The sequence below is a fragment of the Narcine bancroftii genome, chromosome 2, assembly GCF_036971445.1.
Source record: "Narcine bancroftii isolate sNarBan1 chromosome 2, sNarBan1.hap1, whole genome shotgun sequence".
NCBI lineage: Eukaryota > Metazoa > Chordata > Chondrichthyes > Torpediniformes > Narcinidae > Narcine > Narcine bancroftii.
The window spans coordinates 371,959,123-371,983,433 of NC_091470.1; the positions used below are offsets into that span (position 1 = coordinate 371,959,123).

General features: G+C 40.9%; 1 protein-coding gene across 1 annotated transcript in view; it reads left to right on the forward strand.

Annotated features, from left to right (window-relative positions):
- The window catches only part of LOC138753139 (uncharacterized), an 80,977-nt gene that overhangs the window by 43,820 nt on the left and 12,846 nt on the right, over window positions 1–24,311 (forward strand). Inside the window, exons 12-13 of the mRNA XM_069915713.1 lie at window positions 433–531; window positions 24,115–24,308. Coding sequence (XP_069771814.1) covers window positions 433–531; window positions 24,115–24,308 — 293 coding nt within the window. The remainder of the gene's footprint in view (window positions 1–432; window positions 532–24,114; window positions 24,309–24,311) is intronic.

Sequence of the window (24,311 nt, forward strand, 5' to 3'; positions counted from 1 at the left end):
CTCCACTGATCACCCACTCTGATTCGTCTTTCTGCACCTGACTCCTTCATATTCTCTTGCCTCTCCCTCCCTTTGTCTGGCATCTGCCTGTTAGCTACCTCCGTCCCTCAACCTTCACCCTCGCTGGCTCACTGATCCCTGACTGGCCCCTGTCCAACCCCTCCCACCCTGTCCTCGTTATACTGGCTCCATCTCCTCACTACACACTCCGTCCTGATGAAAGGCTCCGTCTGGAAATATCGACCATTCTCCAACTGGTGCTACTCGGCCCACTGAGTTCGTCCAGCAGCAGATTCCAGTGTCTGCACTCGCGCAGCTTTCTCCTCCACCTTCTGCCCTGTAACACTCGCACAGCCCCATCTTTCCTGCCCCGATCCTGCCTCTCTGCCTTCCCATGTGCCACTCTGATTCTTCTTCTCTCATGTATTGTAGATTCCGGTTTGGAGGTGTTGACTTGTTTGCAGAGATTGCAGCATCTGAACCTGGCGGCGTGTGTGAAACTCACTGATAACTGCCTGTACAGCATCAGAGGTTTGTCTAGTTCTTTATCGTGAACCCCTTCACTGGTGGAACGAATATTCAGTGCGTCACAAAAGAAACTGTGGAGGAATGACATCCATGGAGGAAAATGGTCAATGTTTTGGGTCAATGTGCTGCTGTAAGACAATTTTGAAAGCAGCATCTCAGCCCGTACATTTTCCAACACAGATACTGCCTGACACTGAGTCCCTCCTGCAGCTGGAATTTTGCTCAGAGTTCCAGCATCTGCAGTCTATTGTGTCTCCAGAGGTCATGCCTGGTGTGTTGCCTCCACACTAACTCTTCATTCCATTTCAACTTGTCATTGTTGAAATGTAAATGCCATGTGTTGGCCAGACGAAGCTGAGCTGGCTGCTGGGTCTGATTGTGGTGGCTGTGCCAGGAAGATGGAGGTTATGGGAGGAATGTGATGTGTGCCAGAGGTCAGGAGGGATGACAGGATATGAGGGACTGAATAGCAGCGAAAGTATTCTTTTTAACTGGCTTTTTAATCGAGTAGTAACAAGAATCTCGGGAATAAGAGCAGAACTTGCTAGGAATACTCAGCCATTCCATCAGTAGTTGTGGAGTAAGAGAGTTGTATGGAAGGCCAGTGTTGCAGATTTCCTAAGGTATATCTGTTACTGGAATCTGGTTCTGAGGCCCAGATCCAGGGGAGTTTCCAAGGTCACTTTCCCATTGAGTGCGGAACAGAATCAGAGCCAATGGAAATCAGGCAGCAATAGTGGGAAATAAAATTTTGAATTTTATTTACAGCACAGTAGAAGCTGATTCTGGCCTTTTAAACCCGAGCTGTCCAATTACACCTGTCATTTTAGAGAGTGGGATGAAACTGGAGCACCCGGGGAAAACCCACGCAGAGATGGGGAGAATGTACAAACTCCTTACTGCAGCGCTGGATTCAAACCCGGGTCACTGGCGCTGTGGTAGCATTTTGGTGCCCAATCTGTTCCACTGGGATTGTACAGGATCAGAGCTGCCTCTTGCTTCAAAATGGGGATTGCATGAAACACCCTAACCCCCCCCCCCCACTCCATGTGTCCTAAAAATACTACTGTTCACCATCTGCCTTTTCTCCAGAAGGTCACAAGAGCTGTGAGCCAAATGTTCAGGTTCTCCAGGAACAGGGAAGGGGAAAGGGATGTGATAGCAGTGGTTTGAGGGTGGTCTGCAACTCCAAGGTTACTAGACTGCCTCGAGCCTAGGGAGAGCTTGACCAATGAATGGTGGCGTGAATGGGGATTGTGCAAGGTGATTCATGGGTGCGTGTGTACACAGTTTGAGGAGGGATGAGATGGTGACCCAGGACTGATAGATGCTGAGGGGAGCTGACAGCCATCTATGGAGAAAACAGCTGGCAGGCTCCATTGAAGGCTTGGAAGGCCTGAACACAAATCCTCCATCCCAGGACATCAGCAGAGTCCAGGGGTCAGGTTTCGTAAATCCAGAGTGAGCTGGCCAATTGGATATAGAACTGGCTCGATGGGGGTCAAAAAGAAGATGGTAGAAGGTTGTTATTCAGATTGGAGCCCTGTAACCAGTGATGTGCCGTTGGAATCGGTCAGCACTAGGTCCACTGGTGTTGGTTGTCTATATTAACAGTTGGATGAGAATATAGTTGACTTTGACATGGTTATAAAATAAGATGACACCAAAATTGGTGCTATATTGGGGAGTGAAGAAGGTTATCCAAGTAAAATCACAAAGCTGGGGAATCTCAGCAGGTCAAACAGTGTCCTTTACATAGCAAAGATAAAATTACAGAAGCAATATTTCAGGATTGAGCCCTTCATTAGGGTATGGAAAAATGTCGGCAGGCGTCTGAGTAAAAGGGTAAGGGGGGGAAGGCGTGGTCGCAAAGGCTGGGCGCAGACTGGGAGATCGCTTCACTGATTACCTTCGCTCTGTCCGCACCAGTTACAAGGACTTCCCAGTGGCCGACCATTTCAGTTCTGGGTCACGCTCCCATACTCACATGTCTGTCCGTGGCCTCGTGGACTATCCCACAAAGACCACCCGTAAATTGGAGGAGCAACACCTGATTTTCATTCTGGGCACTCTCCATCTGGACGGCATTAACTTCAACTTCTGCCAACCTGCTTCCCTTTCCACCTCCCTTCCCTTTCCCCTGTCAGCTCTCCCTTCACCCAACCATCCCTTGATCACTGCTGTGCCCTCCCTCCCTCCCTTCTCCACCTATTACTGCATGTCTTTGCGACCACGCCTTCCCGGGCCCCCCCCCCCCCTTACCCTTATTTGGACGCCTGCTGACATTTTTTCATACCTTGATGAAGGGATCAAGCCCGAAATGTCATTTATGTAATTTTATCTTTGCTGCACAATTGCTCAGCAAAAGGAGGTGTAAGGTGCTCTTTCTGTCCGAGAGCTGACAGGTCACCCTTGGCCAAGGTGTGATACCTGCTTAACCTCCCGATCAGGGTCACGTGAAGCCATGGATCGCAGATGGTGGATGGTTTTTACAAGCAGATTCTACAAATTGGAATTTATGGTTGTAAAACTAAAAATGCTGGGCAGGATTTTTTTAACATTTTTTTAAAAAACTTTATTCGTTCAAAATAGAGATAGTAAATAACATATACAACAATGAACCATAAACATGAATGTTATATTTTATAGAAAAAAAAGAAAAGAACCCCCCTCTTCAGCCAGCTCTCCTAAGGAGAGCCATAAAGAAAGGAAAAAAAATTAAGGAAAAATTAAGCATACCTATTAAGATCTAATTAATGTAAATCAAAATGTAAATATTCTGAATATAACAACCACTTACTAATAAAAAAACTATAGTTATCACGCAAAACATATGTAATTTTTTTCCATTATTAAACAATATTTCATCTCAGTATGCCATCAATCATATTTGTATCTTTCCACGTACTAGCAATACATTTTTTCTCTACAGATAATGCTAAAGATACAAAAGCAAGCGGGAACTTATCTAATCCCAAACCTTTCAGAGGTTGCAAACTGCCCAATAAAAATACTGTCGGATCTAAAGGTATTTTAATCTTATACAGGTATTCTAAAAACAATTGAATTTTCTTCCAAAAAGATTTAATATATATATATATATATATATATATATAAACAGCATGGAAAAAAAAGTTCCAACAGAATTACCACATCTAAAACACAAATCTGATTCATGAAAACCATACTTTTTTAGTTTTTCAGGTGTTAAGTATAATTGATGTAAAAAATTATAATTTATCATTGCATAGCGTGTATTTATCAATCTAGTTACACTGTCATAACAAATATCTAACCAATCATCCTCGGAAAAAATAAAACCAATATCCACTTCCCATTTACCTTTGGATTTATCCCAACCCTTTTTATCCATACCATCTTATATTATTTAATACATAGATGAAATATAACCCTTCTCTGGTACCTTCATAAGAAAAGTCTCAAATTTAGTCATTTCAAGTAAAATCATATCTCTACCAAACACATGTTTTACCAAAGATTGAATTTGATAATAAAGAAACAAAGAATTCTTATCAATACCATAGCTGTCCCTCATCTTTACGCTTAATCGAACTGTTTAAACTTCGAACATTAAAAGTAGCAAACCTCAACTTTGACATATCTACTAATATTACTAAAGACCAATAATATCTTTATATGAAAACTCAAATCAACGTATATAGGCCCTCCAATAGGAGAAAAAAATCACAAATTAAAAGCTAGATAAAATGAAAATTTTAAAAAATAATAAAAAAAATAAAAAAAAAAAAAACCCAAAAAACTACCAGAAGGTAGTAATCCCTAAACAAAATTTGGGTGTGGATCACCCACCAGTGGCTGATGACTAATAGAACCTAGAACAAATCTCTCCCTCCCCAGCTGAACAAAAAATAATCTCAAAATATCATAATAACATAAAAAGTTAAATAAGAATAAGAAGATTCTTCTATTCATCCAAGAAATTCCAAACTGGGAGATCCCATTTCAAAAGAAGTTGGACTTTTTCCATTCCCGTTTTTCCCATTTTTGCCATTTCTTCCATTTCCAGAGCAACCAGATTTTTCTTTAGGAGATAATAGTACAGAGCAGTAAGGAGAAGGTTAGAATGCAAACAAAGAAAGTTTGTAGTAAGTATTTGAATATGGATGGGCAGGTGATAGAGAAGGGAAATGCTCTGGAAGAAGATGAAGGGCAATTGGCAGGAAAAGTAAATAATGTTGTTCTTAAAGATGAGGGAAAACAGGGATTAAAAATTGGGAAATCTCTGAAATTCATATATTTTAATGCCAGGAGTATTGTAAAAAAGGTGGATGAGCTGAAGGTGTGGATTGATACTTGGAAGTATGATGTGGTAGCGATTAGTGAGACATGGTTGCAGGAGGGATGTGATTGGCAACTGAATATCCCTGGGTTTCGTTGCTTTAGGTGAGATAGAGTCGGAGGGGCAAGAGGAGGTGGGGTTGCATTGCTTGTCAGGGAAAATATTACAGCGGTGCCTAGGAAGGATAGATTAGAGGGCACATCCACGGAGGCTATTTGGGTGGAACTGAGGAGTAGGAAAGGAGAGGTTACACTTGTAGGGGTGTATTATAGACCACCCGGAGGGGACCGAGACCTAGAGGAGCAAATCTGTAGGGAGATAGTAGATATTTGTGATAAGCACAGGGTTGTAATTATGGGAGATTTTAATTTTCCACATATAGATTGGGAAACACATTCTGTGAAAGGACTGGATGGTTAGAGTTTGTGAAATGTGTGCAAGATAGTTTTTTACAACAATATGTAGAGGTGCCGACCAGAGAAGGAGCAGTGTTAGATCTACTGTTGGCAAATGGAATGGGTCAAGTGACGGAGGTTAGTGTTGGCGAGCACTTTGGGTCCAGTGATCATAATGCCATCAGATTCAATGTCATTATGGAAAGAGAGAAGTCAGGGCCAAGGGTTGAGGTTTTTGATTGGGGAAAAGCTAGATTTGAGGAGATGCGAAAGGACTTGCAGGGTGTGCATTGGGACAATTTGTTTTATGGGCAGGATGTAGTAGAGAGATGGAAGTCTTTTAAAGATCAGATTTTGAGAGTGCAAAAGCTTTATGTTCCTGTTAGGTTAAAAGGAGGGGCAAAAGGTTTGAGAGCTGTGGTTTTCAAGGAATATTGGAAACTTGGTTCGAAGAAAAAGGGAGGCGTACATTAGATATAAGAAGCATGGAGTTAAGGAGATGTTTGAAAGATACATTGAATGTAAGAGGAATCTTAAGAGAGGAATTAGGAAAGCTAAAAGAAGGTACGAGAAAACTATGGCAAGCAGGGTGAAAACTAATCCAAAAGAGTTCTACAAATATGTTAATGGTAAGAGGAAAGCTAGAGACAAAATTGGTCCTTTAGAAAATCAGAGCGGAAAACTGTGTGTGGAGCCTAGAGAAATGGGGGAGATATTGAACAGTTTCTTTTCTTCGGTATTCACTAAGGAGAAGGATATTGGGAGATGTGAGATAAAAAAAGCAAATTGGGTAAATATGGGGAATATAGAGATTACAAAAGGTGTAGTTTTAAGGCTTTTGAAGAATATAAAGGTGGATAAGTCTCCGGGACCAGACGGGATCTTCCCCAGGACATTGAGAGAAGTGAAGGAGGAAATAGCAGAGGCTCTGGCGGTAATTTTCCAAATGTCATTAGATATGGGGATAGTCCCGGAGGATTGGCGCATTGCGCATGTGGTTCCATTATTTAAAAAGGGTTCAAGGAGGAAGCCTGGCAACTATCGGCCTGTAAGTTTGACGTCTGTGGTAGGTAAATTAATGGAGAAAATTCTTAGAGATAGTACTTATAAACATCTGGATAGACAGGGTCTGATCAGGAGCACTCAACATGGATTTGTGGGAGGAAGGTCATGTTTGACCAATCTGATTGAATTTTTTGAAGAGGTGACTAGGAATGTGGATGAGGGTAGCGCAGTGGATGTTGTCTATATGGACTTCAGTAAGGCCTTTGATAAGTACCACATGGAAGGTTAGTTAAGAAGGTGCAGTCTTTAGGTATAAATTTTGAGATAGTCAAATGGATTGAACATTGGCTGAAAGGGAGAGGCCAGAGAGTGGTAGTGGATAATTGTCTGTCAGGTTGGAGGCCGGTGACCGGTGGTGTGCCTCAAGGATCTGTATTGGGCCCATTGTTGTTCGTTACATACATTAATGATCTAGATGATGGGGTGGTGAATTGGATTAGTAAATATGCAGACGATACTAAGATAGGTGGAATAGTGGATAATGAAGAAGGTTTTCAAGGAATGCAGAGGGATTTGGGCTGCTTAGAAAAGTGGGCTGAAAGATGGCAGATGGAATTTAATGCTGATAAGTGTGAGGTGCTTCATTTTGGTAAGAAGAATCAGAACAGGACATGCGTGGTAAATGGGAGAGCATTGAGGAATACAGAAGAGCAGAAAGATTTAGGAGTAACGGTACATCGTTCCCTGAAGGTAGAAACTCACGTGAATAGGGTGGTGAAGAAGGCTTTTAGTATGCTGGCCTTTATCAATCATTGCATGGAATATAGGAGTTGGGAGGTGATGTTGAGATTGTATAAGACGTTGGTGCGGCCTAATTTGGAGTTCTGTGTGCAGTTCTGGTCGCCTAATTATAGGAACGATATAAACAGAGTGGAGAGAGTGCAGAGAAGGTTTACCAGAATGTTACCTGGGTTTAAGCATCTAGAGTATAGGGAGAGATTGGACAGATTAGGTCTTTATTCTTTGGAGCGTAGAAAGTTGAGAGGGGATTTGATAGAAGTATTTAATATTATGAAAGGGATAGACAGAGTGGATGTGGATAGACTATTTCCGTTAAGAGGAGGAAAGATTAAAACAAGAGGACATGAGTTAAGAATTAAGGGGCAGAGGTTTAGAGGCAACATGAGGGGGAACTTCTTGACTCAGAGAGTGGTAGCCGTGTGGAATGATCTTCCGGGAGAAATAGTGGCGGCGGAGTCAATTGTATTATTTAAGAAAAGGTTGGACAGGTATATGGATGAGAAGAAGATGGAGGGTTATGGGCATTGTGCAGGGAGGTGGGACTAGAAAGGGGTGTTTGGTTCGGTGCGGACTAGAAGGGCCTAATGGCCTGTTTTTGTGCTGTAATTGTTATGTTATTGTTAGGTTAAATGGTGGATTACGTCTTTGTCCTCTTATATCTGGCAATGAATCAGCAAAAGTTATTGCTTCACGATCATTCTCAAAAAACCGAGATTGATAGTCTCCATGAAACACCTTCAGCACTGCCGGATAGTGAAAAGTAGACTTATAACCTTTACACCACAAAATTTTTTTAACTGGATTAAATCGACGTCGACATTGAATGACCTCTTGACTCAAATCAGGATTTTAAAAAACTACTATTCTGAATCAATAACGGAGTTTGTCGTTGTCTCGCATTTTGCACTGCTAGTCGAAGTATTGCTTCTCTATCCAAATAATTCAAACATCGAATTATTACAGGTCTCGGTGGTTGACCAGGTAAAGGTGATCTTCTTAAAGCTCTACGAGCTCTTTCCAGTACCAAACCTTCTGAAAAAAATTCTTGCCCCAGTACTTGTGGGATCCAGTCTTTAAAAAAATGAAGAGGATCTTGTCCTTCCATACCTTCTGGCAAACCAACAATTTTCACATTATTCCTTCTACTTTGATTCTCCAAATAGTCTCTTTTCCTCTCTAACTCCTTCTCACGTTCTCGCAGTTCAATAACAAATTTTTCAACCTTCAACACTTTTTCTGTATTAGAAGCCACTTGCTGTTTACATTCCAAAAAAGCAGACTGAAGTTTTTTAAAATCTTCAAAGATGGTTCCACACATGCTTTAACTGTATTGAATTCTGAACTTATACTAACATTCATTTGAGCCAGCTCCTGCATTATAGGCTGAATGACAGCATTTAACTGCTTATATTGTAGCTCAGAAAAGCTCAGCCCTGCTTTCTCTGACATAGTGGCAGAACCAGGTAACTGCAGCTCCTGCTGCAACCCAACAAAAGGCATTTTAACGATTTTACTGCGGGTCTGGACTCCCAGCGACGGCACCCCGATTTCCTCAGGGGTCGACGCTGGCCTCCCCCCGCAGCTCGGTGTTTTTCCACAAAATCACAGATGAGATCGATATCTTCAGGTTGGAGTGTTGTCTGAAGCATTTCAGACAATGGAGTCGTCTTCCTGCGTGCTCCCTCCGTTAAAATCGAAAGGCTGCCAGAATCGAGATCCACTTCTTGGGAACACGCACCTTCCTCCAGAGAATGGGTAATTCCAGCACTGTCCTTCACTTGGTGAGTAGTAGACATTTTTTTTTCAGCTCCCACAGGCAGTCTTTGTGGTTTAGGCACTAAGGAAGTTAAACCTGAAGCTGTAGCAAGTTGTTTAGGCCCCAAATCTTCAACACTTCGAAAATGTAACTTCTTCTGCACTTGAGGTTTAATCTTCTTACCATTCATGGCCATAACAGTTCCTTAATACTTTAAACTTGAAAACAAAGGGTTAAATATGGGTACTTAAAAGTCCAGCCAGAGAGGTTGAGATCTCATGTCTAGACTCTACGCCATCTTGCCATGCCCCCCCCCCCGGGCAGGTTGATCAATGGCCAGGGTTACCCGTTCAGTATGGACATTGCAACTGAAGACGGCAACGGGAAACCACTTCAGTATTTTATTTTGTATAATCATGAACTCAAAATCGACTACAGTCTTAGTTCAAACTAAAGGTGAACAGGGGAGGCAACAACTACAATTTGGAGGGTCCGAGATCATGACGGATGGAGAGACACGATTGCCCACACCGAACGGCAAGGCATCTGAATGATGACATAAAGGACACTGTTTGACCTGCTGACTTTCTCCAGCGTTGTGTTTTTACCTCAGCAACAGTGTCTACAGACTTTGGTGTTTTACACAAGAAGGTTACCTAGATCGCAAAAAGTTAGGTTGCAGGTGCAGCAGGTTATTAAGAAGGCAAATGGATTGTTGGCCTTCATCACGAGAGGAATTGAATTCAGGAGTAGGGAGGTAACGTTGCAACTGTATAAGGTACTGGTGAGACCGCACCTGGAGTACTGTGTCCAGTTCTGGTCTCCATATTTGAGGAAGGATATTCTGGCTTTGGAGACAGTCCAGAGGAGGTTTACTAGGTTGATCCCTGGGATGAAGGGGTTGACTTATGATGAAAGATTAAATCGTCTAGGATTGTATTCGCTCGAGTTCAGAAGAATGAGAGGAGATCTTATCGAAACATATAGGATTATGAAGGGTATGGATAGGATAGATGGAGGAAGGTTTTTTGAGCTGGCCGGGGAAACTAAAACGAGAGGACACAGTCTCAAGATTCGGGGGAGTAGATTTAGGACAGAGATGAAGAAAAATAGTTTTTCCCAGAGAGTAGTGAATGTTTGGAATTCTCTAACCAGGGAAGTGGTTGAGGCTGCCTCATTAGACATATTTAAAATTCGGTTAGATCAATTTTTACATGATAGAGGAATTAGGGGATATGGGGAGAAGGCAGGTAGGTGGAGTTAGGTCCTAAATTAGATCAGCCATGATCGTATTGAATGGCGGAGCAGGCTCGATGGGCCATTTTTGGCCTACTCCTCTTCTTACTTCCTACGTTCCTATGTAACAGGGAAAGTGGGCTGAGGAATAGCAGAGAGAATGTAATGTGGACGTGTGAGGTCTTGGATTTTTGAAAGCTAAACCAGGGTAAGACTTCCACTGAATATGGCATGGTCCTTGGGAGTATTGCAGAGTGGAGAACAAGGTTACAAATACTGTACATAGATTCCTAAAAATGGCAACACAAGTAGGCAGGGTGAATAATATATTTGACAATTACCTTCTTTGGTTTGAGTATAAAAGCTGGGACGTCATGTTACAGCTGCTCAACTCGTTAGTGTGCAGCTCTGATCACCCAGCCATAGGAAAGATGTCATTCAACTAGAAAGGGCACAGAAAAGATTCATGAGAATGGTCCCAAAATGGGTAGGACTTTTATCTCTGGAGCACTGGAACCTGTGGGGAGACCATGAAGAAATTTATAAAATCACATGGGGCATTCATAAGGTCTTTTTTTCCCCAGAGCATGGGATCTAAAATTAGAAAGCACAAATTTAAGGAAAGAGGGAAAAGGTTTAAAGCAGTGGTTCTCAACCTTTTTTCTTTCCACTCACATACCACTTTAAGGAATCCCTATGCCATAGGTGCTCTGTGATTAGTAAGGGATTCCTTAAGGTAGGATGTGGGTGGAAAGAAAAAGTTTGAAAACCACTGTTTTAATCTTACCTCATTAACTCGTTATGTGCAGGGTTTCACAACTCCAAAGGAAATGGGCCAATGTCAGTTTTTTTCAAGCAAAATATTTCAGTAACAATTGGGTCTAGAGCAGTGATTCTCAACCTTCCCTTCCCACCCACATCCAACCTTGAGCAATCCCTGACTAATCACAGAGCACTTATGGCGTAGGGATTGCTTAAGGTGGAATGTGAGTGGAAAGAAAATGGTTGAGAATGGCTGGTTTAAAGGGACCCAAGTCTGTCATTGGAAGTGGTAGAGGTACGGACAATTGTAACGTTTCAAAGAGGTTTAGAGAGGTACGTGGAATGGAAAGGTCTGGAGGGATATTGAGCTTACAGAACCATAGAACACTACAGCACAGAAACAGGTCCCTTCAGCCCTTCTGGTCTGTGCTGAACCATTTCATTTGCATAGTCCAACTGTCCTGTACCCAATCCATTGCCCTCCATATCTCTCAAATCCATGTACTTGTCCAAATTCTTCTTAAATGTTAAAATTGAGTCTGCATTCACCACCTCATCTGGTAGCTCGTTCCACACCCCCACCAATCTCTGAAGAAATTCCCCCTTGTATTCCCCCTAAACTTTTCCCTTTTCACTCTGAACCCATGTCCTCTGGTTTATATCTCACTTACACTTAGTGGAAAAAGCCTGTCCCCCTCATAAATTTAAATCCCTCTATCAAATCTCCCCTCATTCTTCTACATTCCAGGGAATAAAGTCCTAACCTGTTTAACCTTTCCCTGTAACTCAGTTCCTGGTCCGGGCAACATCCTAGTAGATCTTCTCTGCATTCTTTCTACCTTATTGATATCTTTCCTGCAATTGGTGACCAAAACTGCACCAATGTCTTTTACGACTTTAACATAACATTCCAGCTCCTGTACTCAATACCTTGATTTATGAAGGCCAATATGCCAAAAGCTCTATTACAACCTTATCCACATGTGACACCACTTTCAGGGAATTGTGTATCTGTATTCCCAGGTCCCTCTGTTCTATTGCACTCCTCAGTGCCCGACCATTTACTGTGCATGTCCTTTCTTGGTTTGTCCTTCCAAAATGCAACACCTCCCACTTGTCTGCATTAAATTCCATCTGGCATATTTCAGCCAATTTTTTTCAATCTGGTCCTACAAGCTTTGAAAACCTTCACTGTCCACATGTCTCCAATCTTAGTGCCATCTGCAAACTTAATGATCCAATTTACCACTTTATCATTTCAGATCATTGATGTAGATGACAAACAACAATGGTCCCAACACAGGGGGGCGTGGCAAGGTGGCATAGAGTCTAGACGTGCAATCTCAACCTCTCTGGCCAGACTTTTAAATACCCGTTTTTTAACCCTTTGTTTTCAAGTTTAAACTTTTTAAATTTTAGTTTAAAGTATTAAGGAATTATTATGGCCACTAATGGTAAAAAGACTAAACCTCAAGTTCAAAAGAAGTTACATTTTCGAAGTGCTGAAGATTTGGGACCTAGACGACTTGATACTGCCCCAGGCTCAATCTTTTCATTGTCTAAACCCCAAATATCGCCTGTGGGGGCTGAAAAAAAAATCTATTGCTCACCAAATGAAGGATGGCGCTGGAATTACCTGTTCTCCGGAAGAAGGTGCATGTTCCCAAGAAGTGGACCCCGATTTGGAAAGCCTTTCGATTTCAATGGAGGGAGCACGCAGGAAGACAACACCATTGTTGGAAATGCATCAGGTAGCATTTCAATCTGAAGAAATAGTTTTTCTTTGTGAATTGATGAAAAAACAACGAGATGCGGTGGGAGACCAGCGGCGACCCCCTGAGGAAGTCGGGGTGCTGTCGCTGGGAGTTCAGACCCGCAGTAAAACTTTTAAGAGAACCTCTCCATCTTCACCCGAATAGTAGCTCCACTCATTTCCACAAGCAACCCTTTCCCCTGTTATGCTAAAGGAAGCTCCATTCCATCGCACAGCGAGTGATGTTAACAAACAGGACCAAGTATTGTTTGACCAGACAATCTAACCATTCCTGGAACCAGCGCACCGGTGGCATCATGAAGAGAGTCTCTGCTTCCTCAGGAGTTTGCGGGGGAGCTAGTGGAGTTGTTCAAGTGAACCGGTACGGACTTGAAGGGCCGACATGGCCTGTTTCCGTGCTGTAAACGGTTATATGGTTATATGGTTGAGTTGCAGAAGGAGCTGCAGTTACCTTGTCCTGCCACTATGTCAGAGAGAGCAGAGCTGAGCTTTACTGACTTGCAGTGTATGCAATTGAATGCAATTATTCAAGCTGTTATAAAACCTTTGTTGACATCTCAAATGAATGCTGGTATAAGTTCAGAATTAAATATGGTTAAGACACATGTGAATGCATCTTATGAAGAATTTAAAAAATTTCAGACTGCTTTTTTGGACTGTAAACAACAAGTGACTTCCAACACAGAAAAAAGTGTTGAAGGTGGAAAAACCAATTATAGAATTGCGAGAACGTGAGAAGAAGCTAGAAAGAAAAATAGATTACTTGGAGAATCAAAGCAGAAGGAATAATGTGAAAATTGTTGGTTTGCCAGAAGGTATAGAAGGACAAGATCCTCTTTGTTTCTTTAAAGACTGGATCCTGCAAATATTAGGGCAAGAATTTTTCTCTGGGGGATTGGTACTGGAAAGAGTCCATAGAGCTTTAAGAAGAACACCCTCAGCTGGTCAACCACCGAGACCGGTAATAATTCGATGTTTGAGTTATTTGGATAGAGAAGCAATACTTCGGCTTGCAGTACAAAATGCAAGACAACGATTTTGATTCAGAATAGCAGAGTCTTTTTTTATCTTGATCTGAGTCAAGAGGTCATTCAACGTCGACGTCGATTCAATCCAGTTAAAGAAGTTTTGTGGCGTAAAGGTTATAATACTTTTCGTTATCCTGCAGTGTTGAAGGTGTTTTATGAAGACTATCAATTTTGGTTTTTTGAAACTGATCGTGAAGCAATGATTTTTGCTGATTCATTGCCAGATATAAGAGGACAAAGACGTAGTCCAGCATTATCTCCTAAATAAAAATCTGGTTGCTCCGGAAACGGAAGAAATGGCAGAAATGGAAAAAACGGGAATGGAAAGAGATCTTCGAGATTGGAATCTTCTGGATGAAAAGAAGAATTTTCTTATTCTATTTTTTCTTTTGATATTTTGATGTTACTGATTGTTTGGGGAGGGGGAGATTTGCACTAAGTTCTTTACTCGTCATCAGCCACTGGTGGGTGACCCACACCCAATTTTTATGTAGAGGATTATTACCTTCTGGTAGTTTTTTTTTGGGGGGGGGATTTTCTTTTTTTTCTTTATTATTTTTTTAATTTTTTTTAGTTTGTGATTTTTTTTTAATTAGAGGGCCTATATACGTTGATCTGAGTTTTTATATAAAGATATTATTGGTATTTAGTAATAATAGTAGATGTTTCAAAGTTGAGGTTTGCTACTTTTAATGTTTGAGGATTAAATAGTACGATTAAACGTAAGCGAGTCTTGGCGTATATTAAGAAAACAAAAATTGATCTTGCCTTTTTACAAGAAATACATTTGAATGTGAAGGAAAGTGTGAAATTAAAAAGGAACTGAGTAGGACATGTATATTCTTCTTCATTTAATTCTAGAGCTAAAGGTGTTGCAATTTTGATACATAAAAATTTATCTTTTGAATTACAATCAGTGGAGGAAAAGGCAGGATATATTCTTAAATTAAATTGTAAGATTTTTAGTGAATTTTGGACTTTACTTAATATTTATGCTCCAAATGCAGATGATGAAGTATTTATTTCAGATGCATTTTTATGTTTAGGTCAGGCTAATGATAATATTTTAGTTGGTGGTGATTTTAATTATGTTTTGGAACCTTTATTAGGTAAATCTCCGAAGAAAGTTAAAAAATCCAAGATGGCTATTCAGGTCCAAGCGTTGATGAAAGATCTTAATTTAGTAGATATTTGGAGACGTCTTAATCCAACAGAGAAAGATTTATCCTTTTATTCATCTAGACATGAATCGTTTTCAAGGATTGACTTCTTTTTAGTATTGGCACATTTACAAGGGAAAATACAACAAGCAGAATATAAAAGTAGGGTGATTTCAGATCATTCTCTGTTATATTTTACATATGAGACTTCTGAGAACATTCAAATAGCTTATCGTTTGGAGATTTAATACAATGTTGTTAAAAAATATGGAATTTATTGATTTTTTTGAAAAAACAAATTAATTTTTTTTGAAAGAAAATTCTAATTCTGTTCAAAGTAAGTTTGTATTATGGGACGCTACAAAAGCCTATTTGAAAGGACAAATAATTAGTTATACTTCTAAAATAAAAAAGAATCGATTAAATCAGAATATTGACTTGGAGAAACAGATCGATGAGTTAGAAAAGGAATTTCAGAAAGATGCTACAGAAGATCAGAAAATAGAATTGTCCAGATTGAAATTGGAATATAATACTTTGCAATCTTATCAATTTGAATGTGTGATTAATAGGACTAATTAACGCTTCCACCAGCGTTGTCTCCGCTCCATCCTCAACATCCATTGGAGCGCTTACACCCCTAACGTCGAAGTACTCGAGATGGCAGAGGTCGACAGCATCGAGTCCACGCTGCTGAAGATCCAGCTGCGCTGGATGGGTCACGTCTCCAGAATGGAGGACCATCGCCTTCCCAAGATCGTGTTATATGGAGATTTATGGAGGGCTAATGTCCACGTCAGCTGCAGGTTCGTTTGTGGCTGACAAGTCCGATGCGGGACAGGCAGACACAGTTGCAGCGGTTGCAAGGGAAAATTGGTGGGTTGGGGTTGGGTGTTGGGTTTTTCCTCCTTTGTCTTTTGTCAGTGAGGTGGGCTCTGCGGTCTTCTTCAAAGGAGGTTGCTGCCCGCCGAACTGTGAGGCGCCAAGATGCACGGTTTGAGGCGAGATGAGCCCACTGGCGGTGGTCAATGTGGCAGGCACCAAGAGATTTCTTTAGGCAGTCCTTGTACCTCTTTGGTGGACCTCTGTCACGGTGGCCAGTGGAGAGCTCGCCATATAACATGATCTTGGGAAGACGATGGTCCTCCATTCTGGATACGTGACCTACCCAACGTAGTTGGATCTTCAGCAGCGTGGATTCGATGCTGTCTGCCTCTGCCATCTCGAGTACTTCGATGTTAGGGATGAAGTCGCTCCAATGAATGTTGAGGATGGAGCGGAGACAACGCTGGTGGAAGCGTTCTAGGAGCCGTAGGTGATGCTGGTAGAGGACCCATGATTAGGAGCCGAACAGGGGTGTGGGTATGACAACGACTCTGTATACGCTAATCTTTGTGAGGTTTTTCAGTTGGTCATTTTTCCAGACTCTTTTGTGTAGTCTTCCAAAGGCGCTATTTGCTTTGGCGAGTCTGTTGTCTCTCTCGTTGTCGATCCTTGCATGCGATGAAATAGTGCAGCCGAGATAGGTAAACTGGTTGAGCGTTTTGAGTTTTGTGTGCCCGATAGAGATGTTGGGGGGGTGGTAGTCATGGTGGGGAGCTGGCTGATGGAGGACCTCAGTTTTCTTCAGGCTGACTTCCAGGCCAAACATTTTGGCAGTTTCCGCAAAACAGGACGTCAAGGGCTGAAGAGCTGGCTCTGAATGGGCAACTAAAGCGGCATCGTCTGCAAAGAGTAGGTTATAAAATAATAGCTAAAGTATTAGCGAATAGATTGGCAAAAATTTTACCAAAGTTGGTTCATATTGATCACACAGGTTTTATAAAGAATAGATATGCTTCAGATAACATTTTGCGCGTGATTAGTTTGATTAATAGATTTCGACAATCTTTAGATCATCTGATATCCTTAGATGCAGAAAAAGCATTTGATAGAGTTGAATAACATAATAACATAACAATTACAGCACGGAAACAGGCCATTAGGCCCTTCTAGTCCGCACCGAACCAAACACCCCTTTCTAGTCCCACCTCCCTGCACAATGCCCATAACCCTCCATCTTCTTCTCATCCATATACCTGTCCAACCTTTTCTTAAATAATATAATTGACTCCGCCGCCACTATTTCTCCCGGAAGATCATTCCACACAGCTACCACTCTCTGAGTAAAGAAGTTCCCCCTCATGTTACCTCTAAACCTCTGCCCCTTAATTCTTAACTCATGTCCTCTTGTTTTAAACTTTCCTCCTCTTAACGGAAATAGTCTATCCACATCCATTCTGTCTATCCCTTTCATAATCTTAAATACTTCTATCAAATCCCCTCTCAACTTTCTACGCTCCAAAGAATAAAGACCTAATCTGTCCAATCTCTCCCTATACTCTAGATGCTTAAACCCAGGTAACATTCTGGTAAACCTTCTCTGCACTCTCTCCACTCTGTTTATATCGTTCCTATAATTAGGCCTAAATCTTTCTGCTCTTCTGTATTCCTCAGTGCTCTCCCATTTACCACATATGTCCTATTCTGATTCTTCTTACCAAATTGAAGCACCTCACACTTATCAGCATTAAATTCCATCTGCCATTTTTCAGCCCACTTTTCTAAGCAGCCCAAATCCCTCTGCAATCCTTGAAAACCTTCTTCATTATCCACTATTCCACCTATCTTAGTATCGTCTGCATATTTACTAATCCAATTCACCACCCCATCATCTAGATCATTAATGTATATAACGAACAACAATGGGCCCAATACAGATCCTTGAGGCACACCACTGGTCACCGGCCTCCAACCTGACAGACAATTATCCACTACCACTCTCTGGCCTCTCCCTTTCAGCCAATGTTCAATCCATTTGACTATCTTAAAATTTATACCTAAAGACTGCATCTTCCTAACTAACCTTCCATGTGGTACCTTATCGAAGGCCTTACTGAAGTCCATATAGACAACATCCACTGCGCTACCCTCATCCACATTCCTAGTCACCTCTTCAAAAAAATTCAATCAGATTGGTCAAACATGACCTTCCTCCCACAAATCCATGTTGAGTGCTCCTGATCAGACCCTGTCTATCCAGATGTTTATAAGTACTATCTCTAAGAATTTTCTCCATTAATTTACCTACCACAGACGTCAAACTTACAGGCCGATAGTTGTCAGGCTTCCTCCTTGAACCCTTTTTAAATAACGGAACCACATGCGCAATGCGCCAATCCTCCGGCACTATCCCCATATCTAATGACATTTGAAAAATTACCGCCAGAGCCTCTGCTATTTCCTCCTTCACTTCTCTCAATGTCCTGGGGAAGATCCCGTCTGGTCCCGGAGACTTATCCACCTTTATATTCTTCAAAAGCCTTAAAACTACATCTTTTGTAATCTCTATATTCCCCATATTTACCCAATTTGCTTTTTTTATCCCACATCTCCCAATATCCTTCTCCTTTGTGAATACCGAAGAAAAGAAACTGTTCAATATCTCCCCCATTTCTCTAGGCTCCACACACAGTTTTCCGCTCTGATTTTCTAAGGGACCAATTTTGTCTCTAGCTTTCCTCTTACCATTAACATATTTGTAGAACTCTTTTGAATTAGTTTTCACCCTGCTTGCCATAGTTTTCTCGTACCTTCTTTTAGCTTTCCTAATTCCTCTCTTAAGATTCCTCTTACATTCAATGTATCTTTCAAACATCTCCTTAACTCCATGCTTCTTATATCTAATGTACGCCTCCCTTTTTTTTCGAACCAAGTTTCCAATATTCCTTGAAAACCACGGCTCTCTCAAACCTTTTGCCCCTCCTTTTAATCTATCAAGAACATTAAGCTTTTGCACTCTCAAAATCTGATCTTTAAAAGACTTCCATCTCTCTACTACATCCTGCCCATAAAAAATTGTCCCAATGCACACCCTGCAAGTCCTTTCGCATCTCCTCAAATCTAGCTTTTCCCCAATCAAAAACCTCAATCCTTGGCCCTGATTTCTCTCTTTCCATAATGACATTGAAGCTGATGGCATTATGATCACTGGACCCGAAGTGCTCGCCAACACTTACCTCCGTCACTTGACCCATCCCATTTGCCAACAGTAGATCTTGAGAAATTTAAGTTTGGTCCTTTTATTGGTTGGATTAGGACTCTATATAGTAAACCGGTAGCTAGAGTATTGACAAATGGTTTGATTTCGGAATCTTTTAAGTTAACTCGATCAACTCGTCAGGGTTGTCCTTTATCACCAGCTTTGTTTGCGTTGGTGATTGAACCTTTAGCACAGTTGATAAGACAAAATACACAGATACAAGGTATGAAAGTTTTAGATGAGGAGTATAAAATTAATTTATTTGCTGATGACGTATTGGTGTATTTTACAAACCCAACTCAGTCACTTTTGCATTTGAAGGAATGTTTAATACAATATGGATGTCTTTCTGGATATAAAGTTAACTGGGGAAAAAAGTGAAATATTACCGGTAAGTGAAGGAGATTATTCAGTTTATAAGAATATTATTAATTTGAAGTGGACTGATCGAATTAAATATCTGGGTATAATTTTGAATGTTAATTATCAATCTTTATAAAAATTAAATTATGTTCCGTTAATTAAAAAATATAAAACTGATTTGATTAAATGGAAAGATTTACTATTAATTTAATGGGAAGGATAAATACAATTAAGATGAATATCTTTCCGCGTATACAATATTTGTTTCAATCTATTCCGTATTTACTTGATAACATTTTTTTTGAAGATTTAAATAAAATGGTTAGGGAGTTTTTATGGAGGGGTAAATTTTCGAGAGTAGCTTTGAATAAATTAACTTGGAAATATGAGTTAGGGGGACTATGTTTACCACATTTTCAAAATTATTATGAGGCAGCCCAACTTAAATTTATTAGTTCATTGATGGATTTGGTACGGCCTCCTATTTGGGCTAAAATTGAGATGGCAAGTATTTCTGAATTTGAAATACATCAATTTTTGTTTAGGTGGAATATGAATCTTACAGCAATATAATGTGCCTATACTAAAACATTTAATGAAGTTATGGATAAAGAAAAATAAAATGATAGGCTCTAGGGGTAAATTATTGGCTTTGACTCCGTTGTATAATAATCAACTTATTTCTTTTTCAATACATAATCGAAGTTTATTGCATTGGAGATTTAAAGGTGTGAAAAATTTGGGAGATTGTTTTAAAGAGGGTAAGTTTTTGTCTTTTAATCAGATGAGGGAAGGTTTTGGTATTGATAAGAATTCTTTACTTCTTTATTATCAAATTCGATCTTTGGTAAAATGTATGTTTGGTAGAGAGATGATTTTACCTAAAATTACTAAATTTGAGACTTTTCTTATGAAGGTACCAGAGAAGGGTTATATTTAATTTATGTATCAAATATTACAGGATGGTCTGGATAAAAAGGGTTGGGATAAATCTAAAATTAAATGGGAAGCGGATATTGGTTTTATTTTTTCTGAAGAGGATTGGTTAGATATCTGTTATGATCGTGTAACTAGATTGATAAATGCACGTTATGCAATGAATAATTACAATTTTTTACATCAATTATATTTGACACCTGAAGAATTTAAAAAATATGGTTTTCATGAATCAGATTTGTGTTTTAGATGTGGTGATACGGTTGGAACTTTTTTTCATGCTGTTTGGTCATGTATACATATACAATCTTTTTGGAAGAAAATACAATCGTTTTTAAAATATCTGTATAAGATTAAAATAGTTTTAGATCCAACAGTATTTTTATTGGGTAGTTTGCAATCTCTGAAAGGCTTGGGATTAGATAAGTTCCAGCTTGCTTTTGTATATTTAGCTTTATCCGTCGTGAAAAAATGTATTGCTAGTACGTGGAAAGATACAAATATGATTGATATTAATAGATGGGATAATGAGATGAAATATTGTTAAATAATGGAAAAAATTATGTATGTTTCACGTGATAATTATAATTTTTTTATTAATAAGTGGCTGTTATACTCGGAATATTTACATTTCAATTTATATTGATTAGATTTTAATAAGTATATTTAATTCTTTTTTTAAATGTTCTTTCTTTTTTCTTTTTTCATGGCTCTCCTTAGGAGGGTTGGCTGAAGGGGGGGTTCTTTTCTTTTTTTAATATATATATATATAGATATGTATAAAAATGTTCATGTTCATGTTTAATTGCTGTATGTCTCGCATATTATTTGTTTTTTGAACAAATAAATAAAGTTTAAAAAAAAACAATGGTCCCAGCACCGATTCCCCCAAGGCACCCCTAGTCACAGGCCTCCAGTCTGGAGAAGCAATGATTCACCACTGCTCTCTGGCTTCTCCCATCCAGCCATTGTCTAATCCAGTTCACTACTTCACCGTGAATACCTAATGTCTGAACCTTCCTGACCAACCTCCCATGTGGGACCTTGACAAAGGCCTTACTAAAGTCCGTGTAGACAACACCTACAGCCTTCTTCAATTTTCCTGGTGACCTTTTCTAAAACCTCTACGACTGGTTAAACACTACCTACCATACACAAAGCCATGTTGACTATCCCTTATCAGTTTCTGGCTATCCAAATAATTGTATATCCAATCCCTTTGAACACCTTCCAATAATTTACCTACTACTTTCTTCAGGCTCACTGGCCTATAATTTCCAAGGTCACTTTTGGAGCCTTTTTTAAACAGTGGAACAACGTGAGCTCCCCTCCAATCCTCTGACACCACACCTGTGGCTAAGGACATTTTAAATATTTCTGCCAGAGCCCCTAGTATTTCTACATTAGCCTCCCTCAGGGTCCAAGTGAATATCTTGTCAGGCCTTGGGGATTTATCCACCCTTATTTGCTTTAAGACAGCAAGCACTTCCTCCTCTTTAACCTGCATGAGTTCCATGACCTCACTGCTTGTTTTCCTTACTTCCCACGACTCTGTGCCTGTTTCCTGAGTGAATACTGATTTGGGGGTGGGGGGGGGGGGGAACATTTAAGATCTCCCCATCTCTTTTGGCTCCATACAAAGACGACCACTCTGATCTTCAAGGGGACCAATTTTGTCCCTTATTGTTCTTTTGCTCAATATACCTGTAGGGATCCTTAGGATTTTCCTTAATATTGTCTGCCAAAGCAACCTCATGTCTTGTACTTTTGCCTTCCTGATTTCTTTCTAGAGGGTTTTCTTGCATTTTTTATACTCCTCAAATATCTAATTTGCTTCATGTTGCCTATACTTGTTATGCACCTCTCTCTTTTTCCGAAAAAGATCCCCAATATCCCCAAAAACCTACGTTCTCTATGTCTTCTAACCTTGCCTTTATCCTGACAGGGACATACAAACTCTGTACTTTCAAAATTTCACCTTTGTAGGTCTTTCACTTACATCTTTGCCCAAAAACAACTTATCCCAATCCACGCATTCTAGATCCTTTCTCAGTTCCTCAAAATTAGCTTTTCTCCAATTTAGAATCTCAACCCGAGGCCCAGACCATTTCTTCTCCATAATTAACTTGAATCTAATGGCATTATGATCACTGGACCCAAAAATGTTCCCCCACACACACTTCTGTCACCTGTCATGTCTCGTTCCCTAATAGGAGATCCAGTATTGCATTCTCTCTGGTTGGTACATCTACATATTGATTTAGAAAACTTTCCTGAGCACATTTGACAAACTCCAAGCTATCCAGCCCTTTTACAGTCTGGGAGTCCCAGTCAATATGTGGAAAATTAAAATCCCCTACGATCACAACCTTATGTTTCCTGCAGCTGTCTGCTATCTCTCTACAGATTTGCTCCTTCAATTCTTATTGTCTATTGGGTGATCTATAATACAACCCCATGGGTGTGGTCATTCTTTCCCGTTCATCAGTTCCACCCATGTAACCTCAGTAGACGAGCCCTCTGGTCTGCCCTACTTGAGCACTGCTCTAATGTATTCCCTGACGAGCAATCCCCCTCCTCCCCTTTCATCCTCCCTGTTCTATCATGTCTAAAGCAATAGAAGCCAGGAACATTGAGCTGCCAGACCTGCCCCTCCTGCAACCGTTTCACTAATGAACACAATCTCATAATTTCACATGCCAATCCACACTCTCAACTCGCCTGCCTTTCCTACAATACTCTTTGCAGTGAAATAGATGCACTTTGTACCATGTACAACCCATTTCTAACGGTGCATGTAATTTTCACATCATCTTTTCCCTCTTCCACTCCTCTATCTGCTCTGACCCTCTGGTTCCCACCCCCTGCAAACCTAGTTTTAACCCACCGGAGCAGCACCAGTAAACCTTCCCGCAAAGATATTAATCACTCTCCAGTTCAGATGCAAACCGTCCCGTCAGAACAGGTCCCACCTTCCTTGGAAGGGAGCCCAATGATCCAGAAACCTGAAGCCCTCCCTCCTGTACCAGGTCTTTAGCCACATGTTAAGCTGCTTTATCCTCCTATTTCTAACCTCCTCACCTTTCCTACCCATGTCATTGGTCCCTATATGGACCAGCCCACAACATCTGGCTGTTCACCTTCCCTCCTGAAAATGATGTGAACTCGATCTGAGATATCCCGGACCCTATCACCAGGGAGGCAACATACCATCCAGGATACTCTATCTCTTCCACAGAACCTTTGTCCCCCTAACTATGGAATCCTTATCGCTAGAGCTCACGTCTTCACCTCCCTTCCCTCTTAACAACAGGATTGGACTCTGTGCCAGAGACCTGATCACTGTGGCTTGTCCCTGGTAGGTTCCTTCCTCCTCATCCCCCCCCCCTGAAAAACAGATTCCAAAATGGTATATTTGTTATTGAGGGGAATGGCCGCAGGGGTCCTAGATTGATAGTGTCCCTGTTAGCCCTGTCTCTCACTCCCTCTGCCTCCTGAAATATCCGGAGTTCATCCAACTCCAGCTCTAATTCCCTAACTTGGTTTGTCAGGAGCTGTAACTGGATGCACTTCTTGCAGGTGAAGTCATCAGGGATCTGCCTTCCCTGACAACTCAAGTTCTGCAAGATGAGCATCCCCTGCCTTGGCTGCCATGTCCACTGTTTACGACTAGAGGAACAAAATGTATGATATCTGAAACCTACCCTTACCTGTGCCTACCTGCTGAATCCTTGAAAAGGATGGTCCTTTCTTATTTCAACTCCTACTATCCCTCACCTCTTACCTGTTCTTGCTGAAGCCTGTTGAGCCAAAGCCTGGTCATTCTGACTCAGTCCATTCCAACGATGACCGCTCCTTTGACGACTTAGGGAGACAACTTGGTCAGCATGGATGCTGGGCTGAAGGATCTGTTTCTGTGCTGTAAAAGTCTACGGCACAGAACTTTAAACACTGTTTTCTTCTTGAAGGACTCAACTGCCTTTCTCATCTGATCCTGGACCAGACCAAAGTGAGCGACTTGGGCATGATGGATTACCTGGCCTGTGCTCCTGAATCACTCGTTCATCTCAGTCTGAATCAGACGGGCATCAGTGATCAGATGCTAGCAGTGTTAACTACAGCAGTTCCACACCTTCGCTTCCTCAGCCTCAAACATACCAAGGTC